Source organism: Uloborus diversus, chromosome 4 (genome assembly GCF_026930045.1).
Source record: "Uloborus diversus isolate 005 chromosome 4, Udiv.v.3.1, whole genome shotgun sequence".
Taxonomy (NCBI): Eukaryota; Metazoa; Arthropoda; class Arachnida; order Araneae; family Uloboridae; genus Uloborus; species Uloborus diversus.
Window position 1 is genome coordinate 155,197,526 of NC_072734.1, and position 22,212 is coordinate 155,219,737.

The following is a 22,212-nucleotide window of genomic DNA, read 5'->3' on the forward strand; positions in this document are numbered from 1 at the left end:
ATCGAGCGAATTTCTCGTTTAGTGTATCGTTTTCATCATTTTGAATTTCAATTTTCTGTATCCAAAGTAAGTCCAGGAAAAGAAGCTGTCCATAAATGATGACGTATTTTTTTCAACAATATTGACCCCTCCCCCTCCTCCTTTCCCCTTTGTCAAAAACTCTTACTTCACCTTCCCGTTGTCACATATTTCATAGGCATATTGTTGCAAAAAATGTGTGGTGCCACACTTCTTGTAACCCTCTCCCTCTTTCTTGTCACAAACTGTCACCGTTTCACGACCCCCCTCCTCTCTCAAAGCGTGACGTCATTTGTAGACGTTCCCTAAGAGAAATTAAACAGCAGTCTTACCCATTGCCAAGAGATAAAATGGAGGGAGTGAAGACTTTCAGTCGTGAAACCAAAACCCCAAGTCACGTGATAGTTTTAAAGCAAAACATTTGTAGAAATGAGGTTTCTTCCGCTAGTTTCACGCAAAACGTGCCTACTATTCTTCGTTATTGAGTCACATGACTTGGGGTCTTTAGGTCAGCTTTTGCTAAGCCAATGATTGGTCTTACTCCTTCCATTTTAATTCCTGCTCTAAGGTCTTACCTCCTCCCAATCGTCCTGTTTCCATCGTATTGCAGCAACGAAGGGCAAGCAAATGCAACCCACGGCCCCCGCAGCACCCCAGTCCACTGCCGCACTGCCGAACAAAATAAACATTGCACCGAAGCACAGGATCATGAAGCGGAATACATTTTTGTTTTTCTGAAAAGAAAGTGCAAAATGTTCTTAAGTTTTTAATGTCGTCATTAACGTACTATACTTTAAAAACAACAATTTCAAAAATGACGGAAAAGTACTCAAATTTGAACATACTGCAGAGTCAAAATGGCTCCGACTATGCAGTATTCAAATTTGAAACATTCAAATATTCATCAAATAGTCAAATCAACATGTGTTTATTTTTGAGATATTTGTGCTCATTTTTGGATGTGTGATAATTTTAAAAATTGAGTAGTAGCCGAGTTATGTACTCATTTTTGAGTATGAAACTATCCAGCACACTATTTGAAAACGTGGGTATTCATATTTGAAACAAAAGATTTCAAAAAAATTTGAAGGCATGAATGTATTCATTTTTGAAAACTTCATTTTTCTTAATATGCATTACTGGCACAATTCCAAAACTTTTTTTTTTGAGGGAAGAGGACAATCTTAAAGCCCTGAATCGTAGAATAAGTAGCGACACGTCCGCCATCTTTGGGCTAAACAATGCTTTCTTCCTATGCTAAAGTAGCGTGTTTTTCTTCTTGATTGTGGTTTTTTATTAACTTCATGTTAATCCACAATCAAGAAGTACCACAATATAGAAGCAAAACGCGCTACTTCATTATAGCAAACACAGGAAGAAAGCGACGTTTAGCCCCAAGATGTGTCGCTATTTAAGCTACGATCTATGGTAGTGAACACGTAGAAAATGACACGTAACTACGTATGTCACTTTTGTCTAACTCCAATGCTATGTACAAATTTGGAGATTAATTATCTAGCATGTCCGGCATTGATCAATCAACGGTGTAAATAAATGAGCAATAAAAAAATTCCTAATACGTTAAGCAAATTTGCTGATTGCCAATTGTATCTTATTCTTTGAAGTTATCCGTCACTTTAAAAAAGTATTGAATTTTTGAAAAATTTGACTAGCTATTCATACTTTCCCTTAAATGAGCGTCGTTGCCCCATTTCCTTCCTGATATCGATCCGTCCGCAAAGTTAGAAAGACAGAACAAAACCACAAGCTAGATCAAGGGCGGATCCAGAAAGTTTCAAAGGAGGGGCGACTGATTTTTATTACTTACTTTTTACTATGCATACTGATTTTAAAATATTGATAACAAAAGGTTTGGACTTTAATTTTGAAACAGTTCCGGGATAGCGTATCAAACCCAAACCTCCCTTCTCCCAACAGCAATGAAACTCGTCTAAATTTACGCTTTTTGAACTTCATTTTCAAAAAATTACAGGAGGAAAGTCCCTCAAGAGAAGGGTGATCGCCCCCTCCCTTGTATCTGTCCCTGAACTAGTTAGCAGGAAGAAAGCTGTTTGTTCATTTTCTGCTCCAACTGTTTGATGCATTATTCCGTGAGTATTAGTCATTCAAAATCTATAAATTTTAAAGAAATTTAAGGATCCTTTTTTTTTTAGCTTACCTCTTCAGGATTTGGTAAATACCACGAGATTAAGCCCAAAACAATTCCATACACTAAGCCCACTAGGACTTCTAATGGCCCTTTAGCTATAGTCCATCCTAGACTACCTGTAAAAAATGGTAAAATAATTTCAAGCAATGAATAATAAAAATATAAAAAGAGTTTTTAGTAGTTTTACGAACATAATTCTCAGACAAGATGTAACTTGGTAAAGAACGTGATATAATCAAGTTATTCACATCACTATAGTAAGGCAAACCTAACCTGGCAGCAGGGATGCCCTCCTTGGAGGCGTCGTGGCGCAGGCTGTGCCATTGAAATTGTTAGGGAGTTGCTTCGAGGGATTTTTTCTCCTTTTTTGTGGGGGGGAGACTCTTGCTTTGAGGGGTATTTTTCTCTCTTTGTGGGGGGGGACTCTTGCTTTGCGTGGGGTCTTTATGGTATTTTGGCGGTGCGTCCTTGCTCTTGGGGGGACGGCGCCACTACTTAGCACCGTCGTAATGCTGTGATTAGGATCTGCGCAGCCTTCATAATGTTGCCAGGTTGGGTTAGCACCAACTACAATCAAAGTATTATTTAGCAGGTAATGAAGTTTTATTTAAAAAATATGATTACATTTTTTTAAAAATCTGTAAATATCTCCAATGCCAAAATAATAATGAAAATAATAATAATAATGAATTAGTAATTAGAGTTGCAGATTTATAAGGTTCTTAAACATCTTCCATTTATTAAAAGAACAATAATTTTAGGTTTTTAAAGTTTCTTAAATCGTTCACAAATTGTTTTTACAAAGGCATTCAAGTCCAATGTTTTAAGTTTGGGGATTGTCAAAGAAAATCAGGATTAGTATGTCGCGTAAAATTGAGCTCTACACTCCTCACAACGTTTTTAATACCTGTTGAGAAAGTAACTCCCAAAACAACTTCAAATCCCGTAAGCGCCAGGACATCGCAAATTCCAGCAACTAATATGACCATAGTGGGAATGCCATTTGTTCCAATACCTTTCTTCAGTAATTTTAGCATAACAGGCAAAACAACAGCTGGAGACACAGCAGATAACAAAAAACTGCAACACAACATACAGAGAATTAGATTAAGAAAATTTCATTGCCGTGCAAGTTTATAATGGATTATCAAATCCATTTCAGAAACATGTATATCATACTGCTGGACCGTTCCCCATAGTGTAGTAAGTACAAAGCGTTGTGTTTGATTTGGTGGACTTTTGGACAGTAGGATATAGAAGACATAATAGTTGGATTCATTATAGCACATTGAATATTTATTAAATATAGTAGTACATATACAATTCTAATCTAACCTTAGATATTTAGTTAGGAGTTAAACATTAATACTCAAAACATTAAGAATTTCAACAATTAACACATCATAATTCTGATCTCCAAAGAAATTACACTTTAATCAACTGGTTTAAATTAAGTAGTGGGAAGTGGGAGCTAGTATAGTACGTACCAAGATTTTGGTCCCTTCTCCATTAAGTAATCCGAAGGCACTCGCGGGAGCGCGTTTCTAATATCATAACTCCGGACAAAACGTCTCGGAGAAACACCGAGCTCGGGAAAAGCTCTTCTGTCCTCAAAACTCTATCCTCCTCTTCTTTCGAAAAATTTTAACTCCCCGTTTTATACCGGGGGATGCAGTTCCCTGATCGGGACACATTCTCTGAGGATCATAGTTCAAGCAGCTGGAGATCCAGCTCCCAGGAAAACCCTGTGTTTTATGGAGTACGGAGTGTCGCAAAGTGTCAGAATGGAATTTTGTTATTCCCAAGTCTTCTATTTTATGGGCTCGAAAATGTCAGAACTTCAGAAGTTATATCCTGCAGCAGTAACTCGGGGACGGGGAAAATGTTTGAAATCTCCGAAAGAAGCTCACCCTTTTTGACCCAACGCGGGTGTCGCAGAGAGAGGAAAATGCCCTTCTGAATTCCAAGTGTCGTTTACTCAAAACAAGCGATGGGAAAACTTTCCCGCCAAAATGTGTTTACTTCTAACTCTCTATTTTATGAGATGCAACTGTTAGCAGAACGGGAGAGGATGTCCCTTTCCAGGCATGAGGGGCAGAAGGTCAAAATCGGGCCCCACAATACGAGGTGTTTGTGAGCGAATAATTAATGCCAAATGGTCCTGTTCTTATTAGTTTTTCTTAAGCACAAAATATGCATACATAAATCTATCGTCAATAGGCTATAAGTTTCAGCCGTCAAGCCTAGGCTAAGGCAGAACTATAAGCATATATCGACAGCCCGGAGACTGCAATTTCTCCCTTGTTATGGACTCGTCAATCGGGAATGGCCAATATTCATGCTCGCTTACTGACTCTTCCAGAGTGATGAGTCTATAACAAGGACTAAACTGCAGTCCCTGTATGCCATAACCGGGCTGTCGGTTATGCTTGTAAGTTGTTATAAAATTTTGTGATTTTTTAAAATTATTATTCGTGAAGCGCTCCCTCGCTTGGTGTAGGGGAGAGGAGGTATGCTTCAACACTGGTGATAGCTCTTTTTAACAGCTTCTATAACTTTGTATATTCCATATTATCTGTAAATTAAACACATTTTGAGCAGTCTAATTTTGTATAGCTTTTTTAAGTAGCTTCAAAAATTAGGAGTTCTAACACATTTTTGGCTACCTTTAATAATTTCAGAAGAATTGGAAACTATTTATGTTTACTTACTCTCCATAAGCTCTTACATCACCTCCTTAAGTATATAATTACAAAGAGCTTTGAAACACTTAGTGTGAAAGAAATGGCACATCGATCGACCGTGAGATGACATAATATTTCACGGATTTCAAATGATGATGTTGCTTACTTCAATCGATCATGAAACTACATCACCATCCACCTACGTAAAATAATTATGTTTCTATTCTAGTAAAGCAGGAGGCCACGCCTTCATATCACTTAAGAGGATCATGTTACTCCCTCCAATCCACCATGAGACTACATTATTAAGTACCAACTTAAAGGAATCGTGTTGCTCACTCTAATTGAGCATGAGACCACACCCTCATTTCACGTAATCAAGAGGATCATGTTACTCATTTCAGTCGACTATGAGACTACCCGACTCTCATAGAGGATCATGTTACTCACTCCAATCGACCATGAGACTACATCACCAACTTAAAGGAATCGTGCTACTCCCTCTAATTCAGCATGACACCACACCCTCATTTTATGTAATTAAGAGGATCATTTTACTTATTCCAGTCGACTATGAGACTACATCATCACCATCCACCTACTTAAAATCGTCTTGCTCACCCTAATCGAACATGAGACCATACCCCAGGGGGGGGGAGGGTGCGCACAAATTTTGGGACAAATCACAAATGACTTTTACGCGCCCCCTGCATATTGTTTACCCCATATCCCTACATGTATATCAACCCTCATTTTAAAAATTTCCGGCCTCCTTCAGCCTCGGTCCCGGCCCGACAGGTGTCCCTTCTCCCCCCTGTGCACGCCCCTGCCACACCCTCATTCCGCGTACTTAAGAGGATCATATTGCTGACTTCAATTGATCACCATCCACCTACATAACAGGATCATATTATTCACTTCAATCAACCATGGAACAACATCACCACCACCTGTCTACTCACGATACTTTCGATTCTAAACAAAGGACGAAGTCGTAAGTAACCACCAACTTCTAACAAATACTACAAGTCAAATCTTGTGAGTTTATGGCAGAAGAATTCCGTTAAACTGATGTCTAATGTAGACAATTTAAGTAATACACCCCAGAAATTAATCAAAGAGGAACTAGGTAACGAAAACTATTTTTTAGCGTTGAATAAGGAGAGTTCTTCAATTCATTTTAATAATGGCAGATTAATGTCGAACAGCTATTAGAAGCAAGTTCTTTTAATATAGCCATTGATTGTGTGTTGGGGGGGGGGGGGGTGGATAGCTTTTATTTTATATTGTGGCAGTTCCGACAAATGATGGTTATGGGATTTCCGACATTATTTTACACATGACTGAATGACATATGCAGAAAAATTGGCATCCAATGTGTTTTGTTGCAAAAACCACGTGGTGAAGTCAACCTGCGGCTGTATTTTTCGGTTATTAGGCTGAGAATCCTTTATGTTTCGTACTTTCCGATTCAGATAAAAAGTGTTCAACATTATGCATAAGTACGAAAAGAATTGCACTTTCAAAACAACTGAGCGCTTTAATTTTTAACTGTCATCGTTATAAAACTTTTGTATCGTTACAATTTGAGTAATATGGTGCTTATGCTAATAGTATGCTTTTGACTTTTGTTAGTAATGCACATTTGGTAGTATTTTTGTCTTAATCTTATCAAAAAATATATTTTTCTGTATCTCTCGAGGCATTCACTCCATCTAAAGAATAATTTTACATTGCTCTCAAAAATGTTATCAAACAAGTTGAGCAACAAGTTTCAGGTTTTTGCGCAAAAGCGCCACCATCCAAGACTTTCAAAACCACAAGTCATTGCATTCAGGTGTCCCAGAAAAATACTTTCCAGTTATACGTGACAAAAAGTGACGAAACATTTTATCTGCTTTCGTCATTTTGAAATGTAAATATTTTCAATCTCTTGAACCCAACCTAAATAGAAATTTCTACAATTGTACGTAAAATCATGTAATAAAATTTTAAGCGCGAAGATAGTGATAAAACAAACCGCTTTCACCTGCTTCTTCGTTTTTGTTTAGTTTTTTTTAATTCTTTATATTCATACTTTTTCCTCCCAAAATCAACAAATAAGATGTGATGTGCAAATCTTATATACAATCGACTCCCGCTACAACGCGATCCGACTTACGCGAAATGACTATAATGCGATTTTTTCACCAGTAAAGAATTTTAGACGTAACACAAATTCCTCACCCACAATACGAAAATTTTCGGAAGGGAATTGTGATGTGTAAGTATCGGCTTTGTTATTGGCTACTAAAACTAGTCTCAACGTCGCTTATACAAATAACTCTCTCTACTCCTCATTTCCCATTTATTTTTTTCATTCTAAATTCGAAAGTTGATAAATTATAATGACATCTAAGAGCGGTGTTTCATCTAAAATTTGTGAATAGAGAAAGAAAAGGAGAAAATTTCTGACAATTAAAGAAAAGCTAAAGTTTCTCAACTCTAAAGCTTCTTGAAAAGATGAAGCTCAACTAAAAGGCAGCATGACAATTAGGTATGAATGAAACTTCCACTCATACCTAAACTACTCAAAAGTCAAGAAAAGGAAATCCGTACAAGTTTACGGAGTAGTATCGTAGTAAAATGCAAAAATTTATGAAAATGGAAGCTGCTCTTGTATTGTGAATTAAAGAAACCAGGAAGCCGTTTTAAAAGAACTAGTGAAGCAACTGAATTAAAAAATATATTAGAATAACAATTTGATCACGCAGCATAAATCACCTTCATCTTCACTTTTTTAAGTTACAAATATTATTACTGGATCTACTGTACAGTAAAACTATAGAAAATTTGCTTTTCTTACTATATACTGTACGTACCGTATACTATACTAGTTTATTTTATGTCTTTCTTTCTCATTAATCATTGATTTTGAGCATCGTAGCAGTATTTTATGTTGAATAAAACGTAGTTTTTTTTGTTTTTTTTTAATATAAGTAAACATTCAGTTTTTTATGCGAGAAAGAGTAATGTATAGTTAAGAAATGGGTTTTAGTAGTTTGAGGGGGTGTTTAAAAGTGTCTAAAATATTTGGGTACGTTTTTACTCATCATTTTCCACAACGCGAAATTTCGACTTACGCGAGGGGGCTTGGAACGCATCCCTCGCGTAAGTCGGTACTCGACTGTATACAGTCGAATCGCGATAGCTCGAATATTCCTCTATCTCAAAGTTTTCATCGGGTTCCAAATTCCTGAGGTTGTAGTGGAAACTTCCCATAGCTCGAACATTTTAGCCGGTCATTTGGGACTTCGAGTTATCGAGAGTTGACTGTATGTATGTATATACAGATACATAGATGAATGTGAGTGTGTACGTTCCTTATGCAAATCCACAGCTTACGTCGAATTTTTGCCAAATTTGGCAAAGACGTCCCTTGATGCTCAGGAATACATAGGGGTTTTTCATCCCCTATGCTGGCTAAAGATCCCCCTTCCCTCCCATGAGCAGTTTTCGCCAGAAAACCCGTGAAACGGAATATTACACCTACTAATAACGACTGAAATTTTGAAATTTTATAGTTCCAAATTGGTCTAAATTTAAATTTTGTGTCACAAAATTGCTCTTTTCTACACGTTAACGGGAAATTTTATACGATTTTTTTTTCTTTTACTTAAGTCTAACAGGCGTCACTAGACACAACTTGATTTTCGAAGCAGACCGTGCAACGTAGCTCGATTTTCAGACTCGATTTTTCGATATTTTATTTTTGAAAATATAGGAGCTTTAACTATTGTTTTTTAATTAAAGGAAAATAATCAGAAGTCATGAATACGGCAAATTTTATACTAGCTTCACTTAATTATACGAAAGACAAGTTTAAAAATTCGAATAGCATGCATCAAAACTTCTTTTCACAAAGAAACCTGAAAAATGCTAGTATTACACCAGGTAGAACTACCAAAGGTAATAAAAATCTATATGGTCTTTGGTACTACATTCCTGCAGGTAGCAATACCTTTATCGCGACTAATGCGATAAACTGTTAATCAAGCGTCAAAGCACCTAAATTGTATCCAGGAAACAATGCCTGAAATCTCACGTTTAAACCCACCAACTTAAAATTGCCGCACTTAACTTTTGTATTGCTCCTTGTATATTCTTACCCCAGTATCACACAAGAACCGCAAAACACTAGCATTCCGACCATACGTTATATAAGTATAATCAGCCAGAGCGTTCTGCTCGTTTAGTGGATTTCTTCGAATAGGGTTCCATTTAAAAAATTACAAATCAAAATAAATCACTCCAAAGCTTTGCTGCAGCCTTTAATATTTTCTTGGGAGGCTCCGCCCTCCGCCATCTTCACTCGCCAACCCTCGTTCATCACTTTAAGCGGCTCAACCATCAATCCGCAATTTGATTTAGAAGATATACACTAGGGTGTCCCAAAAAAATAAAAGTCGTCTTTTTTAAACGCATACCCTCTTATTTTTTTTCCTTTTATATGAAAACCATTGTAAAAAAAGTTTCATGCAATTTGAAGCACGGTAACCCGTGCCGACTTGTGCCTAAAGGCCTAAACATGCAAATAGCACGTGTGTTCATAAGCAAGCGAACGCAGGCGACGCGATACTTTGCGAAGTTCAAAGTAGCTGTAAATAGTGCACAGAAAACAAAAGAAAACAGAAAAGCATATGTTGGGGGGGGGGCTTATTCGTGGCAATTTGAAAACCGTCAAACGTGTCAGTACGAATACAATGCGGTCAGCAAGCGCAGTATAGTCCTTCCATAGGGAACGAAACATGGCAGTGGAATTACTAAGTTCGAAAAAAGAGATATTTTTAATAGGAGTCGCGTAAAACACCAAATTACGGGCTCGAAACTTTCCTCTAACGGACAGTTCTGTCTGTTTTGTTTTATGACATTCGAGAAGTAAATTCAACAGTCAGTGAAAGTGCAAATCTCGCTATTTGGGAAAGCATCATCTTTTGGGAAAAGGCAAGCATTCCCACCAAATCGTTGCTAAATTGTGTGAATAAACTTTAAAAACCTGTATCAAATTTGGAGAGACTTACAAAAAGATGCACATAAACTGCAAGAAGTATTCAGGCAGCGCCAACAAGAATTCGAGAGTAATTTAAACAATTTATTCAGTATTGCACATGCTGATGCACTTCGGTTAATCAAAATAGAGGAAGATGGGATTTTCTCTTTCAGCTGTCAAAGAAGAAAACAGGCGCATTAAATACGGTTCCGCTTCAACATCCTCGGAAGTGTATGAACCTGTACAAGAAGATTCCTCCTCGAAATCTAATGAAAACATTAATCCAGAAGATTTCCCTGAAACATTTAAATCAGTACCTGGAACAAATTTATCAGAACTTGGAACAAGTATATTATAACCTGGAACAAGTATATCAGAACCTGGAAGAAGTATTCCAGAACCTGGAACAAGTATTCCAGAACCTGGAACAAGTAGTATCAGAACGTAGAACAAGTAAATATGTAATGAGCAGTGATTTTATTATTCCAAAATCAGTTGCTTCATTGGACAGGTGTCCAAGTATACGAGATTATGTGTTTATTCTTGAAGCTACTATTGACGCACTTGGGTGTAACATTGATGAATTTCCCATAGGTAAATCTTCAATTCAAAGAATTCTAACCGAAAAGCGGAAGGAGCACGAGGAAAGAATAGAAATTAGTTTTCAGTACGAGGTACCATATGTAGTGACTTTACCTTGGGATATGAAACTGTTGCCTGCTTTGGGTGCTCAAAAATCAAAAGAAGATCGCTTATCTATAGTTATTTTATATGGATGTGACGAACAACTCATTGCTGAGTCTAAACCGGATAATTCTACAGGAAAAGAACAAACACAGGCTGTTTGAAAGGCAGTTTTAGATTGGAATCTCGAAGACAAAGTTAAAACTCTCTGTTATGATACTACAGCTTCCAAAACAGGTCATTTAAGTGATTCTTGCACTATTCTTGAGCAAAAAATTGATAGAGAAATGCTTTCCTCTGCTTGCCGCCATCATATGTATGAACTGATCTATCCCGCTAAAATACAGTGCTATGGAGGAGCTGCAGAGTTGTCCCGAACTGTACCCTAACTTGGAAAATTTACTTGACTTTTACCGTGCTAAACTTACTAATACCCTTGCTAATACTACGGTCAGGGATGACTATCAAGATTTGATGGAACTGCCTATCATATTTTTAGGTGGAGATACAGAAAAAAAAATTTAAAGTATGACCATTGGGAGCCATGCACCAAGCTCGATGGATGGCTCGAGCGATTTACTCCCTAAAACTATTATTGTTTAGTTCACAACTAAAATTAGATACGAAGGAAAATGAAGCATTGTTTGATGTCTGCTTGTTTTTAGTGTGACCATACGTGAAACCATGGCTTCAATGCATTTTCGCAGTCAAAGCACCCAAAAAAAATTTGTGCTTTTTGAAACAAGTGTACGAAAATGTGGACCCATATCTCAAAAGCTGCTCTACAAAAATTAATCCAGCTTTTATGGTATGGTCAATAATATTTCATTTCTTGATGTGTAAAAGACTGTCTCAATGCTTAGAGCAGTAAACGATGCAACTGAAAGAGCGGTAAAAATGATGCAGGACTTACATGGTTTGCTAACAGCTGATGAGGAACAAAAACAATTTGTGTTACGTTGCGTTCAAGAGCTCCGAAAGCTCTATCCTAACTGCAAAAAGCAAACATTGAAATAAAAATATGTACAGTAATGTTTCTTGTAGTCTAATATTGTTGTAAATATCTGCTTTAAATAAACTGATGTTGCGTGTAGTAAAGAATTATACAGTTAGCAATTATTCCACTGTAGTCTCAGTACAGGATTTCAGGTCCAACTTTGACCTCAAGTCGGCACGGGTTCCCCTTATTTTATTGCAATAAAATTTTTTTCTCATGTTTCTGAGGTGAAATGGAAAAAATTTGGAGGGTATGCGTATTCAATTTCACAAATTTTTTTTTCGACATTATATCTTGGGACACCCTAATATACACCTTCTAAATCAAATACAGAAATGAAAATGTCTCAATAAAACTTTTTTTTTTTTTTTGAAATCAAAATTGAACACATTCATTCACTAGAGAAATTTGAGTTCGTTTACTGGTTAGAATTTAACTTCACATTTAACACATACAGGTTCAACTTCAACTTACCCCAAGAGGAAACTCCACAACCAAGGTAAGCTCAACAAATAACGGGAAGCGACGGCGCCTGCGCAACATTCAAAGATGAATGGAATAAATATTAACTTCGAACAGGTCAATTTGTTTTCCTTTAGAACGTCTATGTCCACTTCGAGACCAGCTCGAAGAAGAATTAAGACCAACGCCATATTTCTGCAAGGAAAGGGAAAAGATCAAAAAACACCCATCTTAGATAACGGTCTACTCCAAGCTTGTTAGTTAAAGTGTTTATTTTTTTTTAATTAGAATATTTTCCCAACAATGCTAAATTTCATGAACAGTTAATCTTTTTCATTCACCAATCACACTGCAAAAAGCATGCGTAAGAAAAATGAAAGTAATGATAAATATACTTTACAAAATGACGGTAATTACAACAGAAATTAGAATATATTGACCCAAAAAAAGTAAAACTTGACTATATCAAGAAATTTCGTCTAGAACTGAATGAACCTACTTCCCGTACACTAACACGATTTTCTAGCATCATATCAATACTTTCTCAATTAACCGCTCAATTTAGTTTGCATTTATTTCAAACATATCTGTTTAACATTCAAATTAGGGTTTCTAAAAACAAAATATGCCATTTTAAAGTTTAAAAAAATCTGATTTGATGGCAGAATTGATATTGAATTCATTCTCTCAAAGTTTTAGGCATTACAATTTTTTCTTAAATTTCAGCTGTTAAGGAGCTTTAAGTTTAGCCATTTTGCCCAATATTCAAGCTTACAATTACGCAGAAGGGAAAAAAAAAAATATTTCTCACAACATACAATTTCTAATATGAGCAGGCAAAAAGTAAATTAATAAGTAAAGTAAGAACAGCTTTTGTGGATTACAAATGCCTATAATGAATCAGTATTTTTAAACTGTTTGCAAAAACAATAAAATAAATAAATAAACAAGTAAATCAAGAACTCAAAACGGAAAGTAAAACTTACATATATCAAAAATAACATCCTTTATAACTCTTTATTTCGGGCAAAAAATAAAGCTCCTTGGATATTTCATTCTTTTTTTCCAGTTGACAATTGTTGAAAAATAATTTAAACTATTGAATGAAAATTTGAGAAAGAAAAAATTCACAGTTCACCTAAATAAATACTTTTTATCGAAATTAAAATCGTTGCTTCTTTCAGGTAGAAAGTAAAGCACTTCGAATTTCCTTTTATTTTCCGTTGCAAAAAATTAAAAATTTAAAGTTAAACTCTAGAATAAAAATTAAAAAAAAAATCTCTCAGCAATCAATTATGCATGCAATAACATGGTTTCTGCTTCGAATTATTCACTTTTTTTTATTCAATCAACTCTGAATTTCGTAAATGGTCCATGAGAAGTAATATTTCAATTTCTATTGATTTTTTTCCTGTTTCCCGACACCGAAAATTAAAAACACACATTCATAATACGCTCTATTTTGTTTGTTTGTGCTGAAAAAGTAATTTTGTTCTGTTGGCATTTTAGATTCAAGAGGTTTGAAATTCTCCTTTTCGCGCTAACATTTAAAAAGAATGAATTGTTAAAAAGTATCCATAAAATAACCAAATAATAAAAGTATTTTTTACAAATGATCTTCGTCCAAAATTTTTTTTCAGCAAAGCTCGATTGAAAATAAACCGCGTTTTAGTTCGGAATTTATATTTGCCTTAAATATCTTTGCAGGCGATAAAGTCTTTTAACTACTACTTAACCCTACTTTTGCTACTCAACCTGGAACGAAAAGTTGTTCAAATCGAAAAATTAAATAAGGGAATGAGATGTCCTGGTTGAGATCTTTCGAAAAAAAAAAGTTTTTTTTTCGAATCAACGAATTTTTTTGAAAACGAATTGTCTCAAAAGTTATTAAGGGGAATAGGGGCACTCAGACATACATTTCCTCATCTCAAAACCCTAACACTTTCATTTATTTACGTTTTAATCCTCATATATAACAGCGAATGATCGAGTAACGCTGACGTCACCAACAATGAAACTCGCGCCACGACATGATAATTTTTTTGGTAACATTGGCGTGCAGGGAAATACTTTATTTTGACGGGATTGTACTGGATCCGACATCTTAACTGTTTTACTCGTAAGACTGTCATTTTAGGAGAATGAAGAAACGGAAAAGTGGCCAATAACCAAATCGACTGGAAATTACGGTTAATCCACTGGAGTTAGGGTTAAAATTTCAAGCATCAAAATATCACTAAACCGGCAATGGTCTCGTTAAAATGTAGAAGCAATTTTCACCCGTCATACCCTGACGCGCGATTTCTAGTACTTACTTAATTACAAGCCTATATCAAATACGTATTTCAGTAAAATCGAAAATTAAATTATTTATAATTATAACTTATTTTTGACTTTTTTATCATTATGTTGACAGTTCATTAAGCTTACTTTTCTTTCTTTCTAACTTTTATGGGGAAGTGAACTAATCGCTATACTCACCGAATATTTCCGGCCCATTCACCGGAAATATCTTTTGCGATGTCAATGTGTGGCACATTGCGTAGAATAAAACCGAGGATCATCATACCTTTAAAAAAAAAAGATATTTTTAAATGAAATCCTTTGTGATCAGACGACTAACATTCATATCGCAATAAAAAATGTTATCGTGAATTTTAGAGTATGTTAAGTGTCAAAATCCAACAAATCTTAAAACGTAAATAAAATGAAATTCTGACAAATGAAAACAGTGAATGTCAGCATTCTTACCAATATTTGATCCTTCTAGAATTAAATTTGTGCAGCGGTAATTTTTTTAAGCTACACCATACTGGTCACACTGATTTGCAGTCACGACACCCTAAAGTTGTGAAAGCACAGTACAGGACGCTTATTCTCAACTCCAATTAACTATAGGGGGCGCAGCAGCCACTGTCTAATGGCGGATGAAAAAGGTAAAACAAACAAATGCCGTAACTTATAACTTGCTTTGACGCTTAATGAATGACAGAAATTTTTTATCGTGTTTTTGGGCAGCTTTCTTTTCTAGACTTCTAAAATTACATTACACCACAAACCGTCTGAAGCCTGTAATTAACCCTAAATAAAACACGGGGAATGGAAAGTTTTACATTTTTCGGTAGTATTGTTAATCACCACAAGGTAGCGTATTCGAGCTGTGGAGTTGCAAATTAATGCTGCTCTACAATGTTCCTTGAGCTTAGTAGTGGTATTTATTTGCTAGTGTCTAATGTTTCGCTCGTGAACCAAATACGCAAAAAACAAATATTAATGTTCTTTAAAAAAAATTATAATTTTTGCTTCATTCTTAGATCAGAGTAGTATATACAGGCCGACGCATCAGCTTAAGTTTAGCCATTTTGGATCGATATTTTCATTGTTGCGGAGCTAGAATTACCACAGCAAAATTTCGTGTTTTGCCAAATTGGCTAAAAATAATATTTTATTTAATAAACAATCCACGTGCCGCTAATAATTGTTCGCAGGGGAAAATCACCAAACGCGATAATTTACCAGAAAAGACAACCACTCAAACACGCGCTCCGATCCAAAACGGCTGATCTAAAGAGGATGGGTCGGCTTGTATAAATAGGAACCTTAGATCTGAGAACAATCCAGGAATTTTTCAAGGGAGGGGGCGAACTGCATTTTTAAAACTCCAATTTTGGAAAAATTATCGAGAGTTTCCGAACCTTCTTCCCTTAATATAATCCAATGTTGTTTAGATGGCATTTCTGGAACTGCAGTTTCTGAAAATTAGCTGAATTAATTGCTTGAACCTAATTCTTTCCCCTAACGTTGTTACCAATGCTGGATTAAACTTGCGTTTTCAGGACTTCAAGTTTGACAAATTCCGAAGCATTTTCGGTCGAGAGTCGCCTTAAATTCATCGCAAACTCCCTAAAAAATACTCTTGGAACTTCAATGTCGAAAAATTGCCGATAGAAACCCTCAAGAGATGGGCGATCGCCCCCATCGCTCCTCTTTGTATCCACCCATGTCTGAGAAGTGCATAAATTACTCTTTCAATAGGTAAGGCTATAAATCAAAGCAAAAACTATACAGATGCTGTAAATAACGACGAATATATTCATTGGGAAGTATCTTTAAAACTTAGATTTAAACCTTTCGGCGGCAGAAAAAAAGGTAAATCTATGTAAAAATAATAGAGTAATGTCTGTTAGCGCATCAATTGTGGTGCTCTGGTTTTCTTGGCATTTTTATACCATTATTAATTTTAGGAGAAAAAGCACCTAATGTTTTTAATAACACAATAATTTTTAAACACTTCAATTTATTTATCCACGTTAACGGTTTTTATGGTTCTTCAACGTAGACGTAAAATATTATCATTTGTATGATTTTATATTGAAAACTATTGAAGGTCAGACAGTACAAATTTTACGTATTAACCAATTTTTAGATTCTGGTTTCCAAAGCATGGTAGGCAAACATAATGGAAATTATCAAACATATGAAATCACTTTACGGAAACCCTTTAATTTGAATAAACGACAAGAGGTATGTAGGGCTTTATCATCTTCAAATGGTATTCCAGTCAAAGTATCAAGAAAATATCAGAAAGTGACTGCAGTTAATATAGTTTAATGAATTTCAATTTGTAAATTGGAATGAAAATTAAAAGAGCAAGAACCTGTGAGCGCCAGACCTACGTCATAGAATAAAAGCCCAAAATTTTTCTACGCAAGCACATCACAGCAGGTAGGAAAGGTTCGCCATTATTTAAGCTGAATCGCGCAGGTTTTGGCAGGAAACCACTCAACCATCTCCGATTTGAACGAAATTTTATAAAAGTGCGGAAACGGACCTATACCAATTTTCAGCTTCCAAGACCCAAATCCTGAGGATCAATAAAAAAAGGGGGCTCCAAAATGGCGGATCAGCTTTGTGCAACGAAATGCCATGCTTAGGCAAACCCTCCATTGGAGCCCATTTCTGAGCCCATTTCACCCCACCCCTTTTTGAGGTATCCTAGATCCTCGTGCTTTATATCTTGGAAGCTGAAAATTTGCTTAGGTTAGTTTCAAAGGCACGTCTACACCCTTCTAAAACGTCCTCCAAATCGGAGATGGTTAGATGTGGAGTCGCTATATAGATAGGCCGACGCATCAGCTTAAATTTAGCCATTTTGGATCAAATTTTTCATTGTTGCGAAGCTAGAGTTACCACAGCAAAGTTTTGTGTTTCGCTAAAATTGCGATAAAAAATATTTTATTTAATAAACAATTCACGTGGTGCAGCTAATAATCGCTCGCAGTGAACAATCACCAAACGCGATAACTTGCCAGAAAAGACAACCACTCAAACACGCGCTCCGATCCAAAATGGTTGATCTTAAGCTGATGCGCCGACTTGTATATATAGGGACCTTAGTTGGATGGGGACCACCAGGTCATGCGACAGGGAATGAATCTATGATGTTCAGTTTTTGCAGCAATTTTACGCACTACCTGTTTCCTGCCAAAGCCTGCGCGACTCAGCCTAAATAATAGCGAACCTTTCTTACCTGCTGTGATGAGCTTACGCAGAAAAATTTTGAGTCTTTATTCTGTGACGTAGGTCTGGCACTCACCGGCCCGGCTCCTGGGGTAGGCGACCTAGACGGCCGCCTAGGGCTGCAGATTTTAGGGGCGGCAAATTTCCAAGTTGAAACATTTTTTATGAATACCTGTTTCAGTGCTATAAGAATCACAGTTTCAATGCTAAAAAAATAATAATTTAGAGTGTACACCAGTGCTTGAATATGCAAGACTACATAGTTCGGAATTTAACAAGAAATTCAATTTAATTTTAGAGGCAGCAAATTGCGTGATTTAAAAATCGCTTGAAAATATTAATAACTGATTCAGTGCCATAAGATGCACAAGATAATTTAAAGTGCGTACCAGTGCTTGAGTATACAAAATCCAGTTTGGAATTGAACTAAAAACTCACTTTAATTTTAAGCATTTTACTTTTGTTTTATTTTATTAATATATTATTATTTCATAACATTAATATTATCATTATTATTCAGTGGAGGGGGGGGGAGGGTCAATATCTCCTAGGGCGGCAAAACTACTAGAGTCGGCACTGGGCACTCATGGGCTCTTTGGACAATACGATTATGACTTCAGACTCGAGTAATGAAGGGGACTAACAATGATTTGCAATAAGGCTACTACATGCCAAATTGAGTAAAAACTTATTTCGTAATTATTCGTTTCCTAATTTGAAGACCTGCATGCGTAGTTCAGTTCCTGCGCAGAAGTTCAAAATGGGTAAAGTAAAATTTGAAGGTAAGAATCTGATTTAATATAAGATTTTAATTCAACGTTCATTATTAGTTTCATTGATTCCTCACAAATTAGAAGATGTTGTCGCTTTATGCTAAGTGCCAACTTCTAAGTTATTCTGTTTTTTTCAAAACAGTGCTGGATACCGGGTCTGTTCCATGTAGTTGCGCTGCTACGTTTTGCACAAAATCAAAAGCTTCTTGAAAAAATAACTTGTAACAAAGATTATACGCTTAAACGCCACTACAAATGTGGCAGTGAAAAGCAAAGGGATGTAATTGAACTTTTGGAAGTAGAACAAAGTAAAAACTTGTAACAGGGATTATGCACTTAAACACCACACGAATGTGGCAGGGAGAAGCAAAGTAGTGTAAGTGGACTTTAACAAGTTTCGAGTAAAACGCGTTTAAATTTAATGTTTTTATAAATGATGCTCTGTAACAGCACCCACTGGATCTACTAGTACCCTTTCTAGCCCTAAAACAGAGGAGAGGTTCTTCTACCATTTATACTGATCATCTCCAAATTTTTAATATTGTCACTTACACCCCTTTACTTTTCATTGTCTCAAAAGAAGTATAATAAGAAACTACTTTGTTTTTAATATTGAGCCCAAGAGCTGCCAAACATATGCACTATGGAAGAATTTATACTTACCTACAAGTGTAGGAACTCTTACTATTTTCATGACTTGTCCGCTTAAGTAAGCCAAAATGCTCAATACAAAAAGAGCAAATATTTCGCCCCCCGGCAGTACCGGAGGTCCTAAAAGTCCCCATAGCGTCCCATAGATGAGGGCTAAAACCAGAACGAGCGAAGCAACTGTGGATAAAGGTGCAAGAGGTGGACATGAAGACATGGAAAGGATAAAAAGTTCTCTTTTAGAAAGAGTATTTCCCTGGGATAAATTTTTTTCGACAGTCATACTTGCTGTTGATGATTCTGGTGAGCTCGAAACTGAAAAAGAAAAGAAAAGCATATTCTACAAGGAGATTCTTTTAAGCAAATGATTGCAATCTAATTTTAGCAAATAATTACAATTGAGTGCATTACGATCCAATTAAATTCAAATACAGGCAACTCTCGATAACTTGAAGTCCCAAAGGACCGGCTAAAACCTTTGAGTTATTACGGGAAGTTGTGAGATGAAGGAATAATCGAGTTATCGCGAGTTGACTGTATATTTACGATCATTGTAGAACATTGTGCAAGTCTACAAAAGTCCAAAGTTGAGAAAATTTTCAAAATGTTGCGAAATAACACATATTTTAAGTACATAGACGTATCTATTTGTTTACTTTTCGTCCCCCCCCCCCCCCCCCCCCCCTGTTACTTCGTCATCTTTCATTGATTCGATTTTCAAGTTTTTCAAGTTTAGTGTTCTTTCAGTACCACGTTAAAAACACAAGAAAGAGAATTACAGTTATCATAAATTCTTAAAATTCAATGCAAGTTTATTACGATTTAAATTCTATCAAGGACCTAAAATGTTTTACTTACATTCAAAAATACTCCAGGAATAATATGTGCTCCACTTAATTACACTTGATAAATTACGTAATGACCTGCTTTCTACAAGAAACTGAGATCTACGAACACGAATTTTGTTCGTAATGTGTCGGGTCGTTTAAAATGTGGATCCGTAACGGATAACTGGTGTCTAGATCCACGAATAACGAATAATTGGTGTCTAGATATGCGAATACGGATAATTGGTGTCAAATCCACGAATACGGATAATTGGTGTCAAATCCACGAATACGGATAATTGGTGTCAAATCCACGAATACGGATAATTGGTGTCAAATCCACGAATACGGATAATTGGTGTCTAGATCCGCGAATAACGGATACTGACTATATTTTTACCCAATTCAACTTCGGTCTAAGTGCAAAATTGTCACGAAAGATATTCCCGTCAGGGTAAAAGCACTATTTCTTTGAAAATTTCATCTAGAGCGAAAACATAACAATATGTGATTTACTCTTAAAAGATGTCTCCTCCAAGAATATAAGGAGAGAGTCGAGAGGAATGGGACGGCGCTGAGTTAATGCATAGATAAAATGTGTTTCTAGCGTGCTCGGTAGATGTAGGATGTAGCAACAAGAGTCTAAAGTTGCTACATCTTCTGAAAAGCTGAGAATATTTTTTACGTTTTATTTCAGCATACATGCAGCGCTGTCCCACTCCACCCGACTCTCTCCTACCGGCGAAATTTCATATCCGGGAACATCTTTACAAAAGTAAACGGTAAATTTAAACAAAGCTTTTTTGAGGAAGTCCGAGAAAAACCAAAATGAAGAATAGTACGAATCCCATATTTAACAAGAACTAACACTAAATTTAAAAAACGCTGATTCTGAAGGACTAAAAAGATAATCACGAGGTTCTAAACATCTATTGTCAACAAATTGAAACTGGCAGCAGATAGAAATTTTAAAGCATTGAATTTTCTTCTCCTTTTCTTCCTATAATGAAATCGTTACCAATAGAGTGTGTGAAGGCTAAGAATTGTAATCACAATTTACTATAAAAAAAACGTTGGAACTATATAACTTGGTTGGTTGTATATAACTTGGACGTACCAAAAAATGTCATCGTACTCAGGAAAATTCGCACTTTTGATCATTTTCAATATTTTTAATCCACGAGTAAGTATTCACTGCCAAAATTGCAAAAAATTCAAAATTCGGATTTTAATTCAAACTTTGGTAATTAAAGTTCGACAAAGGCGAAACCAAGCTAAGAACACTTTCGATCAGATCCCCTTATGAACGAAAAAAGATCTATGAAAAAAACAGTTTATCCGTTTAGGAGCCACAATATTACAGGCAGACACACAGTGAACTTATTACATTCCTCCTTGTTGCGTAGAGGGTTAAAAATTGAATTTTTACTGCGTAAATAATACCTGATATATCTGTAAGAAATAAAATCTAATTTAAGTGGAATTTAATAACATTTTTTGCCTACCGATATTTGGAATTCAAATATGTGTTAAATTTAACAATGTAAAAGATCTGTTTGAAACCCGTCAAAAACGCAACGGATTTGGATCTTTATTTCCATTGGATATCCGCGGATGTGGATATACGGCACATCACTCTACCAAGTTCATAGAAAAGAGCGGAAAACATGCACTTGGCTAAAGCAAAACAAAATCAAGACAATTGAGAAAGCAGTTTTACAGATCAACTGATTTAAAAGATATGAATTCATTAAGCATTAGACATAAAATTATAAAAAACCTCAAAATCATCGGAAATTAAAAAAGTTTTCTTGGAAATGGACACAGATCACGCTGAATGCTATTTACGGTGGATTCCAATGTGCATTGTCGTTGTTGAGCATATACATTTCCGATATAAGCCCTCGCATTCGTTATTCAAATTCTTTAGCAATTAAAAAACTTTGGATGAGTTCAAAACACATTTGTGTGTGCGTATGGAGTTCATGATCAGCGGGCCTTCCTCGGCGTCAACCGTCTCCATCTCAGTATGAGTTAATTAATGTTAATAGCTTTCATTATAATTAAAGCTCATGCAAATAGCGTTTTTTATCCAACAACATTTTACTGAATTTATATATGAGAAAAAAAATGTGTTATATCTGTCCAATGAAGTGATCAGCAACCTATGACACGCGAGTCACCTAGTCATCCACTGAGAAGCATTTAATGCCCAAGTATACAGTTCTTAATTACGACAATTGGTATGTATTCTTGCCACTGAACTAAAATGAGCAATTTCGATATTAATATGGACAGAAAAGTTCAAAACAATTTGTTGAAAAATACTTTAACATATCAGCTAAATGTTGTTAACACTGCCCTCCAAGTTTTCGTTGGTAAAGAAAGTTAGTGTCGCTT

General features: G+C 35.8%; 1 protein-coding gene across 5 annotated transcripts in view; it reads right to left on the reverse strand.

Moving 5' to 3' along the window:
* LOC129219839 (sodium/hydrogen exchanger 9B2-like) overlaps positions 1 to 22,212 on the reverse strand; it is a 92,607-nt gene that overhangs the window by 38,960 nt on the left and 31,435 nt on the right. For all 5 annotated transcript variants that reach the window (XM_054854145.1, XM_054854143.1, XM_054854144.1 and 2 more), the window contains 6 exons: positions 19,001 to 19,300; positions 14,526 to 14,613; positions 12,057 to 12,239; positions 3,096 to 3,268; positions 2,198 to 2,304; positions 594 to 752 (listed from right to left, as the gene is read on the reverse strand). In XM_054854145.1, coding sequence (XP_054710120.1) covers positions 594 to 752; positions 2,198 to 2,304; positions 3,096 to 3,268; positions 12,057 to 12,239; positions 14,526 to 14,613; positions 19,001 to 19,268 — 978 coding nt within the window. In that variant the 5' untranslated portion in view covers positions 19,269 to 19,300. The remainder of the gene's footprint in view (positions 1 to 593; positions 753 to 2,197; positions 2,305 to 3,095; positions 3,269 to 12,056; positions 12,240 to 14,525; positions 14,614 to 19,000; positions 19,301 to 22,212) is intronic.